The 12625-nt window shown below is 46.2% G+C and overlaps 1 protein-coding gene across 1 annotated transcript in view; it reads right to left on the reverse strand.

Moving 5' to 3' along the window:
* akt3a (v-akt murine thymoma viral oncogene homolog 3a) overlaps positions 1-12625 on the reverse strand; it is a 72647-nt gene that overhangs the window by 13310 nt on the left and 46712 nt on the right. Inside the window, exons 3-4 of the mRNA XM_029251596.1 lie at positions 4261-4386; positions 594-705 (exon numbers count right to left, since the gene is read on the reverse strand). Of these exons, the coding sequence (XP_029107429.1) occupies positions 594-705; positions 4261-4386 (238 nt within the window). The remainder of the gene's footprint in view (positions 1-593; positions 706-4260; positions 4387-12625) is intronic.

A 12625-nucleotide genomic window follows, 5' to 3' on the forward strand; every position in this document is an offset into this window, starting at 1 on the left:
TGAAGTGACTCGAGTTTGTCCGTAGGATTACAGCCCAGACAACCTGCCTACCCTGAATCATAGATGTTATAATATTTTGAAATCTCTTATTCCAAAAATTAAAAACCCTTTTTGTTTATAATACCAAATGTGATATATTTAAAAACTAGTTACTAATTAAAGTAATCTTCATAGGCACTTTCAGGAGGTATGAGTGCTCCAGTGTTCACATCCACAGTTACTGTCAATTTCTCAAGGTCGTAGAGAATTTCAAAGTCATGCGTTTTCTCCTTTTAACCACAGTATTCATTTGTTCTAATGAGAGCTAACGGGTCATCATATGGAATGGAAAGGCCATCACCACAGGTGTGTCACTGACCTTCAGTTGGCATGCCACCTTGCTCCTCCCAAGCCTGCCCACCATACCTGATAATGACAATGACGCCCCCATCGGAGAGCGGCTGTCACATGGCCGTCATGTGGCTCACCATAGGCCCTCCAAGCCAAATGGGCTCTTATATCCTCCATTATCCAACAAACATTATCACGTGAACTGGTAGTTGAGGGGACACAGTCATCTGTGCATTTATAGGGTATCTGGGGGGAGGATCTACCTTTCCTCTGGCGTGTCCACGTGGAAGGTCCGCTCGATGACCGTAGTCCACTGTAGACATCTGATGATGAATGTGTTGGGCTTTGGTCGTTCGGTTTTCATCAGCTGGCATTCTGGGGGTGGAAGTTGGAGAGATAGAGAGGGAGAGAGTGAGAGAGAGGGGAGAGGGAGGGAGGAGAAATGTTCATACAGCGTGGTCCACATGTCCACTCAGCCGGCCTTCTGTTCCACATATATTCTGGGCATCAGCGCTGATATCCCTTTCCCACTGCCTCTGCTGGGGTGGGGCCCTTTGGAGCGTCAACAGCAACCTCCTGCCGACCCCCCCAGAACCCACACACTCACACACACATGCGCGCACACACACGCACCGTCCTCTCTGGCAGTCAGAATTATTTAACTATCTCTGCACATCCCTCAAACGTCTGAGCTCCTAAGCATTTTACTCAGCTTACTCTTTTGTGGAACAAATTCAGGAAAAACTACAGATAAAAACGTCCCAGTTTTGCATACGTAGTGAAACGTGTCCCTGTTTGCACACATGGCAAATAAACTCCATCACGCCTCTATGTAAGATGCATCAAGGGACAAAGACAGTGGTCGTGGTGAACCTGTGACTTCAACCTTTGACCTCCACTTCACCTCACAGAGGAGAAAAGGCAATTCCCACAAGGCCACTATGTTTGGTCAGGCTTATCCACAGAGCAACAGTCCACCCTGGCTTTACAAGTTGGGCTAGCAAAGGAGGCACCGACTACAAACAGACGACAACCTCAGTAACAGGGAAAGTTCTCAGCAGATTTTGTTGTCACTAGGACGTTTACACGGGCAACAAAGAGGTCAGCTGACAAAGCGGCAAGTAATGAGGTTCCTCGGCTGGCCGACTTTGTCACAGCGGAACCGCGGGGCAGCCTAAAGATAGGAAAGGAAGGTTACCGGCCGCAGGGCGCCGGTCACGCACGTACCTCCACCTGCAGCCTCAAAAAAAAAGAAAAAGAGAACCGAAAGCCACTCAACTCAAACGGAAAAGTGAACGAGCACAGCACAAGGTCATTACGCCGCTCTCCGCAAACGTGGGACACAATGCCACACCTTCGCTGTCGTAGGAGGAAGAGGAGGAGGATGGAGGAGGAGGAGATTGCGTGTGCGGAGTCGTCTGCCGCGCCACATGTGAGCACAGACGACGGGCATAGCTCGAAGCTACGAGCGCTAAGTAAAACTAAGGCTGCAATTAACCAGAGCAGAAGCTGTCACTTCTGCTCAGGCGCCGAATCGTCTGTTTAAGCCTTTCACGTGCTCCTAATTCCCCAAGTCCTCAACTCCAAGGGACAACTGGAGAGGAAGCTGTTGAAAGCTAAAAGGAATTTAAATAAATAAAAAAAAAAAAAAAAAAAAAAAAAAAAAAAAAAAAAAAAAAAAAAAGACTCAAAAGTGTGCTTTTTCATGGGTTGTGAAACATGCAGTTATTAAAAAGGTACACAGAATGGCCCACCTAATAGGACATGGGTACCATCCTCTTATGTACACACAGCTGCCAGCAATTTACCATATAGGAGCAGAATGGCACAAATGACTTTACATTAAAATGATGGCATTCAAATGTGCGCACATTTGAATGCCTTCATTTTCATGGCAGTCCCTCAAGCAGGACCTGGCTACAACGCATTCCTCTTGTTTTTGTTGTATATTTTGACAAACAAATGAGCAGGATAGACATTTTGTGTGTCTTAATTTCTGAAAAGCTGAAATCACATGCCTGCCCATCTACAGTTACCTCTTAGAGGTTAGTTACAAAAACAGACAAATTTCAACATCCTTGCAGCGCCATTGTATCAGATTCATGGGTTTGGAGACTCTAAAACTGCCCACAGTGTGTGTGACTGTGAATGTTTGTCACATTGCTGTTTTCAAGATGTACAGACACTGGGCACTTAAGTGTAGCATAACTAGCATTGTAAGTCACCTTGGACAAAGGCAGCTAAATAGAAATGGATAATAAATACTATTATTCTAAATATTAGGTCTTTACCATAAAGAGTATCCCTGAGCTGCATGGAAGTTCATCTTTAATGACAAAAGGTAACAAGTCACAGTCAGTCAAAGGAACACTGGAGCACGAGACACAGCGATCAGTAACACAGACCTTTAATGCAAGTGATGTAAGGTTGAGTCCAGGCATGGACCCTCCTGTACAAGGTACATTTTTATCAACTGCTTTCCCAGCACGGGGTTGCGGTGGTCTGTAGCCTATCCCACAGCATAGGGAGTGAGGTGGACTACACATTCCACTAAATGCCAGTCCATGGCTGGGCAATCACACCTGCACTCGTTCACTCCCACAACAGGCACTAAGGGCAACTGCTTCAGTAGAACTACAAACAGCTTTGAAGAAGCGCATGAGCTGAACAACAAAAGGAACTAAATATTTCAAATACAGACTTGCTGGTCATTTGTTTGGCAGTGTTTTAAATGCATTATAGAGTCTCATGTCTTTGGAAACCTATGCATGTTCATTTATGAAAGATTAAATCAAGAATAAATAATATGAATAAAAATGTGATGATAATAATCGAAACAAACTTCATTATCATCAATGCTCTTACCAAAAGAACTGTTCACTTAGCACTCCTCTCTCTGTGGGGGACTGCCACACTGGACTCTGGCGTGTGGGATGGACCACCTGGCCTCACCAGCTTTGAGCCACAGATGTGGCAGGACCCCCCGCCCCCGCAAGTCAGGCCGGCCCGGATGTGCAGCCCCCTCATCTCCAGATTACAACCTGCCTTCTCCCGCTGGCAGGCCGGGGGTGGGGGATGCCGGAGATCACAGCCATTCACACGTCAGACTCATTACCCAGACGGCCAGCGACACATCCTGGCCCCTAAGCTTGCCCCTCCGCCCCCCAAAGATGTTGGAAGAAGTCCACTGAGGGACAGAGAGTGGGACCTGAAGCAGAAGGCCCACACTAAGGAACCTGCTCCCTTCTGACTAGTCCAGCCACTGAGGACACCTCAACACTGTGAGGATGATCTTGTATGGTTTTTTAAAAAAAAAATTTAAATTATGTCGCATAGAAATATCTGCAAGTCACTTAAAATGTAAACGGACCAACAAATGCGCACACTGTTTCATAAAGCAGCATTAGGACAAAACTACACTGGTGTATTTGAAATATCCACTTGTGCACATAAAGACCTATTGCTGGGGCTATGCCGTATCTCTTTGAATCAAACTTCAGAATCATATCTTGCCCAAAAGATTTTAGAACAATTAATCAAGCTAAAACATTTTAAAGGTTTATTTTTAAAACATTATTAATAATACATTTGCATTAGATATGTTAATTCATAACATTGTGAATATTACACTTCATGTATCATTTCAAACAAACCATATGATCAATTTCTCCTCTTGTCTTTATTGTAATGAAATAATTTTAGCAAGAAAAGTGTAATAAAGAATTTATTTAAGCATGGGCCACAAATGGTGTAAGTGTGGATGGAGGCATGTCATGTAATATGCAATAACATCAACGTGACCGAGGACGAGGGCACAAACCACCTCTTTGTCCGAACTACCACCCAATACCGTTTCAACCGGTAATTTGTACAAAGTTCTTTGTGCACAGACGTCCAGAAAAGATCCAGGAGACAACGGACGACACTCACTCGCCACTGAGAAGTTATTCAGAGGATAAGGGAGGTCTGCGTCCTGAGGCTTCTCCTTGTACCCAATGAAGGAGCCGTCCGTCTTCAACAAGAAATAGCGAGGCCTCCAGTTCTTAATATACTCTCCTGCAGACAGAGAGAAAGAGATCATTTTTATTCAAAAAGCAACAGCTTGAGAGCTTGCCAATGTGAAAGCTTCAGTTGTGACCATTACTGTCTCTGGGATGCCGGACACTCCTGTCCACCAAAGGAAACAAAAAAAAAAAAAAAAAAGCTTGAACACCCAAATATATTACAGTGACCCAAGACATCCCATACACTCATACCAGCTGCATACAAGGGTTCACTGACTGACTGACATGGATTTATGGAGAAGCACTGCCATCTTCACCCAAACACACTAAAGGTCATGGTAAAGAACAGGTGGCATGGTGGTGAAGGATATGACATTGCTGGTTCAAGTACCAGGAGATACCCTTCTGCAGAGTCAAAGTTCTCCATTTAGAAACCATTTGCATCACAACTTCTGGTCATCTCAGTCATGACCAGTAGGACTGCAGGAGGTGCCATGAGGAGCTCTGCAGAAAAACAAACTTTAATCCATTATTTACACAATGCTAATTAACAACTGTCTTCATCACCTATTTTTTTACAGAGCTTAAATGTCACAAAACATAGTCCAGTTTTCACTCAAGTCAACACGTTTACAGCTAGACATGGGTAAACAGCGGCAGAACATAAGACCAAAGAAGGAAGTGGCAACAAAGGGTCAAATATGAATTATAAGGACAGCGACACGCTTAACCCTTAAAGGCAGAAGCTGGCAAAAACAACATCTGCTCAACAGCTGGTCACACCGAATTACCATAGAAAACTTCTGGCGCTCCAGACTGCTCTATTAAATAATCAACAGCAGGATTAAAACAGTGTTGCAGGAAGCTGGGAAAGGATGCGGGAGAGACACAGCTGCGTGTGTCTGACAGGCACACAGGGAGGGGTGGAGCCTCACACATCAGCCAAGGTTGTTCCTCGCCCGTCCCAAACAATATGACCAACTGTCAAAGAGACTGGAGGGGCAGGACCAACAGGCCAGTAAATACCGGCATTAAACAACTTCAATAATGAGAGAAGATGGGATTAAAAAAGGACAAATATAAAAAGAATAAATAATACACTATTTGGTATGGTGTTTTCCATATGAAAATAGACAAAAATAGACTGGAGGGAAAAAAAATTATTAAAATGTAAACTGCCTTTCTATTAACCTGATACATGAATGCATTAGCTAAAGAAAAACAGGCCTGAACTGTATTAGAACAAGTGCTGACCTGGAAAAGAAACTTATTTTTCTTTATAGTGCTAATGAGGCAATTACTCTGGATGTAGAAACAAGTGAAGAAACTAAATTCCAATGTGTTTCTGAACAACCCAGTAAACACATTTTGTTAACTGGACTCAAAAACACAAACTCATGGCATTTCTGGACGTGCAAGTACTGCGGAGGAAAGGAGCACACAGACGCTGGAGAGACAAAGTAAAACCTGGACGCATCGGCTCGAGACAAACGCACACCGGCCGTACAGAAAGGCGATATGAAACCAGTCCTGGAGGTGGCTCAGGTGACCTCTAAATACCTGCTGGGTGCGCTGCCTAATGGCACGCCACGGAGCCCCACAACTATTCCTTTTCTCTGCATCTGAATCCCTCCTACACAGTTGACAAAAACGCATGATGCGATATGGGAGAAGCCACCTGGCCCCGCACTCAACTGCTCCTAGCAGGCAGAGGCCCCCCCAAACACCAGTCAAATTTCTGCACATAACATCAGCGGCCTACTTTCCAACGGTTTTCACAAACGCTCACAGTTTCAGGACTGGCTGGGCAACCTTCCTTGGCTTTCGCCGTTTTATATTAAGAGTGACACCCTGGAACAGGGCTGAGCAGAGCTACGCAAAAAAAGCCTAAAATTGTTACATCATTTTTTTTAAATTCCTTATAATCGCCGTTCCTATAACCGGCACTCAAGCCGCTGTGACAGCTCATATTTTTTTTTTTTTTTTTTGGAATAGAAAATAAACAACATGTTCTATTTGCAACAGCCACTTAAAGCATAATGACACCAGCTTTTCTTAATTAACACATCAGAGAAAAACACCTGCTCATGTTAATTTGAGGAGACGGAGGTCTTCGCCGGTATGCCGATCCGTGGGTAGGAGGGGAGCAGCTGAAGCGAGGCTGAAGAACGAACGAAGAGAGAGAGGAAAAGGAAAAAGAAGAAAGAACAAGTATACATGGAGGGTACGAGAGCAGTCATCAGAAAGAGGCACAAACTGACTTGCCAGCAAATCACACAAACCTCACTAAATCCTTTAAAGAGACTAATAAACAGATGCGTGCAAAACTACAGTAGCGTTAAAAATTAACAGGGGAGAACGTCGCACCATTTCCACCACGTCAGATAAGTACGACTGACTACCTGCAGCCTGTAGAGCATGGCAGAACTGAAAGGTCAAACGGAAGAAGGGTGTGGGTGTTGACACGTCAGGAAGCAAGTGAGCTCCTTCAAACAGCAGCTAGAGGTGTAGTGATAATGAAAAGTGACTTAAAATGTACACGTGTCTGGCTGAATATTTTACAGGTGAACCTGGTACTTGCTCAAGGGTAGCATAGAAGGGGCCTTCCTGGGGCTAGAAACCTTCATATTACAAGTGTGTGCCCTTAACCATCAGGCCACCTGCTGCCCACTTGTTCCTGCTGCTGGTTTGGGCAGAGTTGGGCCCGTCAGCTTGGCTTCGCCGTGAAGCAGGTGGTAGCGGTGAAACGTGGACTTTGGAGCCGGGGGGAGGGTGACCCATACTGGAAGGCAGTTTCTGTGCTGTGGGGGTAGCCAGGGGTGGAACAGAAGGGTGACGGGCGGCCGTGCACAAACACAGATCCCATCTCTCCGCACGGTTGCCAGCAAACTTTTTCCAAGTTGGCCGCCCCTCGAGTCATGATTCCACCATCTCCGAGTCGGAACAGCAGGAGGAAACGCGCGGGGTCCCTCACTAAGTTGACCCTTCTCAGTTTGTGCGCGTGGGCGTAACATATCGCAGTGATGCGGCCTTAAATTGTAAGCCAAAGTAAAGAACTGTCTGGATGTCGCACGCAGTCTGTGTGGCTGTTAGATCATCCGGAGAGGGCGACTCATCGCTGCGCCAATTTCACTAATGTTCCTATGGCAGGTCAGGGCTCCACCCTGGGTCTAACCAAATCCAAATCCTGCTCTCACCTGTATGGCTCAGAGCAAACGCGCAATTTCTGGGTCACAGATTCATGTCGGAGCACAACTGCACATTCATAACAGCACGGCTCAGCAGCTCGAGGGGGAAAAGAAAACAAATCGGACAAGCATCGATGAAAGGGGTCGAGGAGGTTGCTGGACAGGCCGCTGCAGAACAAACAGGTGATGCAGAAACTTAAATTGTAATGTATCGCAACTGTGTGTGGGGCTAGTCATTTTGGCGGGAACGCTCCCTCCCAATCTTCCTGTTCATTTGGAGGAGGAAAAAAAAGAAGCAAAAAAACAGAGCCATTTGTTAATCAGCCCAAACAAGGATTTAATGTAATGCTTTGGCTGTGGCCGGCCTGATTTGCAGATGGCTTACGGAGGGGCCTGCGATGGGCGCCCGGGGGCCGCAGAACCGGCGCGTTCCAGCACACGGGCACGCTCGGAGCGGCACCAGCCGGCCCGGGAGACCGCCGCCTGTCTGGCCCGGATCGGGGGAGCGATCTGGCTGTTCTGGGGAGGGGGGGGGGGGGGGGGGGGGGCAGACTGGTACCCCGCGTTCTGTGGCAGCCGGCAGAAGCAGAGCGGCTGGATCCACTTTGTCAGCCTGGCATGGGCGGTAAGCGTGGGCTCCCTCTGACAGCTGAGGCGAGTTTCTAAATACCAGACCCCCCCTTGCCAGCCCTGCTCGCTTGCCGGTGCTTTGCTCCCCCCAGCACCCCCCCACCCCCAGCTGGTCCTGCCGTACAAGTCCCGTTAACCGTATCATCCACTCAGAGAATTAAGCGAGCTGATAGTGGCACACCAACTTTTGTTTTCCTGGACACCGTTTCTTGGCTTATTGGTGCCTGAACAAAGTGCTTGACCAGAAGGACACGCTCTCTGGAGAGATGGAGACAGTGGTAAAACGGTAAAACCTAGCACTCCAAAAGCATTAGGGAATTCACAGCTTTCCTCTCTCAAGTGACCACAAGAGACTTAAAGGCTGATCTCCTTAGAGGGATGAAGGTTGTGTCAGTGCTGGTGACACCCAGACACAACAGGACGGCACCACCATTTCTCAGTGCACCCACACCACACATTCAAGAACAGGTCAAAGGGACTCAATGGGGAACTAACGCAAAGAAAAAATGGTCAACGGTCCTTTGATAGCCTCAACATGCTGTGCAAACGACTACACTTTTACTCTTTATGGTCATTCAGCACTTACTAAATGCAACAAGCTAATAATAGTCTCTTTAAAATAATAGTCAGATTTTTTTTTTTTTTTTTTAATTGTTTGTCCAAAGTATTTTTAGTTTGCGCAGGAATGGGAGCGCTCAGCAGTAAAATGTCACGATCTTACATGGGAAAAGTAATATAAACCATTTTTCAAGATTTCTCCCACCAGTTTACTTGGCCCTGATGAAGAAGGATGATGAAGAGTTGCTGTTATCCACAGTGGTCCACAGAGAGATGGGGCTGTGCAATCAGCCCACCATCCTCCCACACACACTCCCCCCCCACACACACGGAGAGCCGCACATGGGTTTGCCATGTGCACACTGATGGGGGGGCAGCTTCTCAGACAACTTATATGGAATCCAGGGCTGGATCAAGTCAATCCACTTACAGTGTATTAGTGTCATTAGCGGGTTTCCTGGTTGGAGGGGGAAGCTGATTGAAGCCCACTGCACTTGTGACTGTGGGTGGAGGAGTGGAGGGCAGGTGTCTGGGGTTTCATCCCACCCAGCAATGACCAAGAGCCAGGAGGAGACCAAAAAAAATATAGCATCCCCACCAAAGGAACAGCTTCCACTGGTCATGTTTTTACATACACTGAGCACTGGTTGTACACATACATGCACATACACCAGCCATATCCACACACATTGACAGCGAGGTTAAATCCTCGCAGATCACAGCCGCCATCACACCACACTTCAGGTGTTAACCTGACCATATCCTGCGCAGCTCAACAAACACATCCGGCATGGATAAGCTGGAAAGAGGCATACCGGTGGGCAGCGCCAGTGGGGAAGATGCCCTCATGATGGTGCTGATTAATTTGGAGTTGCCTGGAGTACATCCTGCATTAAAACTGACTGCTTTCTGAATGGTGGTCAGTTACAACACACCCACGCACATAGGCATTCATGCTTAGCTAATCTGTTATGAACATCGCAACTCCAACACACATGAAAGGTGTAGAACGGTTCAGCTGTGAGAAACAGCGGCTCACCACAGCTGCTCTGTCCTTAGCTCAAGTGGAAGGTATGGTGGACTGTACAGCAGTTGTGCAGAGTTATCAGAGAAAGGAGAACCAGGCCATCCAGCTTCACAGCCAATCTGGTGCAGGGCCCCCACTTTGAGGGCAGAGAAACAGCCTGACTGCACAGACAAAAACATAAGCACACAAACTGCTTAAAACACAGATGATTCCAGAAGTACGTGTTTAAACAAACATGCAGACACAAATGCAGGACAGTAAAAAGTCCAAAGTTGAGCACAGGTAAAGCTTGCGTTCTAGAGCCACTTATTGAACTTGAAACCCAAACCCAAGTCCATTTCTTCTTTCCTGCAGCAGTTACAGCAGTCTGTCAGCATCAGTGCATCCCTCTCCCTGATCAGTCTTGCAACTCATCACTTGCCTGCAATATCCTGGCTTCTCACTAGATGGCAACGGCTCCCTGGCCCAGGCTTTCCAGCAAGCGCCACATCCAGCAGACAACCAATCAGAGTTCCTCGTTCAGTTAGAATCACCTGACCCACCCCATCCATCCACCCACCCAGCCAGCCAGCCAGCCACTCACCCACACGGTCAGACCCAGCTCACATCCTTGTCCCAGTGACACAATGCCAGAACCCCAAGGGTCTGTCGCATTCAGTTGCACAGATAAGTATTTGTTATTTTATATGATTTTTTTTTTTAAAAGTGCTCATCAAAGCTGTGCTTACTGGGGTCTTCAACAGCTATAAAACCAAGAACAGACATTAAAATCTGCATGATTTGGAGCAAAAACACAATTAATATACATACAAAACCCTTGGACAGGTTGCTCTTTAAAAGTAAAAATGATGTTTACAGGGGACAGTCCTGATACAATATGCAAGACCAATGCGCTTAAATACAGACACAGCTGCTGCTGATTTTAGCCAGATTTTGTGTTTTCATCTTTTACAGTGTAATAAAGATCAATACAATGACCAGTAACTGTCTACATGTGTTTGTAACACACAACTAAACCAATTAACTCAGCTGCTAACATTTTCACTAAAGCAGATTTAGGGACAAAACACCAAAAATGCAATAGCAGTGAACAGCCACAGATCTTGCTACTGATGATAACCACTATGAACACCCCTTTTCAACAACACCTTAAGTGTGATCTTCCCCAAGGCAAACACCTTCACCTTTCCTTCCCATTTTTCACACAGGAATTCACAGAGTCGGGGGCGCGGTGGCGCAGTGGGTTGGGCCGGCTCCTGCTCTCCGGTGGGTCTGGGGTTCGAGTTCCGCTTGGGGTGCCTTGCGATGGACTGGCATCCCGTCCTGGGTGTCCCCCCTCTCCCCTCCGGCCTTACGCCCTCTGTTACCGGGTAGGCTCCGGTTCCCCGCGACCCCGTATGGGAGAAGCGGTTCAGAAAATGTGTGTGTGTGTGTGTGTGTGTGTGTGTGTGTGTGTGTGTGTGTGTGTGTGAGAGAATTCACAGAGTCATTGAAGACCCTTCTCCTTATCCCTCTGCATATACATATTAACACAACGTGAATTAACTATATGCAAAGAACGGCCTTATCCGTCTGTGAAATTTACCAAACATTTTATACGTTCAGCTTATGGAACATGAGTTAAAAGGTAGTTATCCTGTCTCAAAAGAGTTTAACATACTTTGGGATTTTCTTCCTTTGGTCAATTCTTGCAATAGTTTTTCCAATGAAACATACATTTCATCAAAAGTGCATTTTTAATCGACATTTTCTGATGAAAAATAGCTTTTATCAAAATTTCAACCTGGAAAGCTACAACTGATTGTTTATTGTACCTTAATCTGCATTTCCTTTCCCTCAGTAGCAACCAACAAAGTCTTTTCCTGTAGCATGTGGAACTTCTAACAAGAACAAATTTAATCGAAATATAGTTTTGGACCGATAGATTAATTTTGAAATTTTCAGTTCTACATTGCATCTGTCAGCGAACTTTATATTAGTGTCTTGATTTACATGTCGTACAAAAGAAGTAGCTTCCTGATGGTCTCAATCATAATAAAAGGTGTTGGAAAAAGTTTTCTGCTTCAGATGAAACTGCAGAAAAACAGCAGTAATTTATGATTTTCATAACTGCCGGAAAGTTTAAAAAAAAAAAAAAAAACTTGATAAATAAATATGGCAGCAGGCAAACTGCACTGGTGTGAACTTCCTCTCACTGCCAGAACACAACTTGGGTGTGCGGAACAGTCGAACAGCAGGGGGTGGGGCTAACAACGGACACCACCTACTTCTGCCCTTTGTAACCAGGGGCATGGAACTGAAACTTCAATGGGTAAAGCCACTATCAGAACTGCCCAAAGTGGGCAGAGACAATACTAGTCTGCAGCATCATCACGAGTGACCGTTGGGCTAAGAGGGGAAGTCGAGGTGTCTGTGGTGAATGTGTTTGTGGGCAGGGTTTTCCTCCCACCACAGCAGCAGCAGCAGCAGCAGCAGGTGGCACCATGCAAACAGCCATCACTTTGTAAACTACAGACCAAGATTTTAAACTCTGATCCTGCTGCTGTATCCCTGAGCAAGATACTTACCATGAATTGATATGGTAAAAAATTACCAAGCTGTATAAATATGTAAAAAATTCTGACATTGTAAGTTGTTTAGAAAAAAGTGGCACAAAAATGAATAAATAACTACGAGGCTATTCAGGACTTATCTGAGACTGTGCATAAACTTCACATTAAGCGGTTCCCACAGCGACTGATGTGGAGCAGGGCATGGGGTGGCACAATGGGCGGGGACAGGGGTGGCACAAGGGGCAGGGATGGGGGTGGGCCAACATCGGGTCCCCCTGGCCCAGCGGTGAACAGGTGGAGGTCTGGGTGTGACCAGTGGCCCCTGAATGCCCATTG

The sequence above is a fragment of the Scleropages formosus genome, chromosome 4 (genome assembly GCF_900964775.1).
Source record: "Scleropages formosus chromosome 4, fSclFor1.1, whole genome shotgun sequence".
Taxonomy (NCBI): Eukaryota; Metazoa; Chordata; class Actinopteri; order Osteoglossiformes; family Osteoglossidae; genus Scleropages; species Scleropages formosus.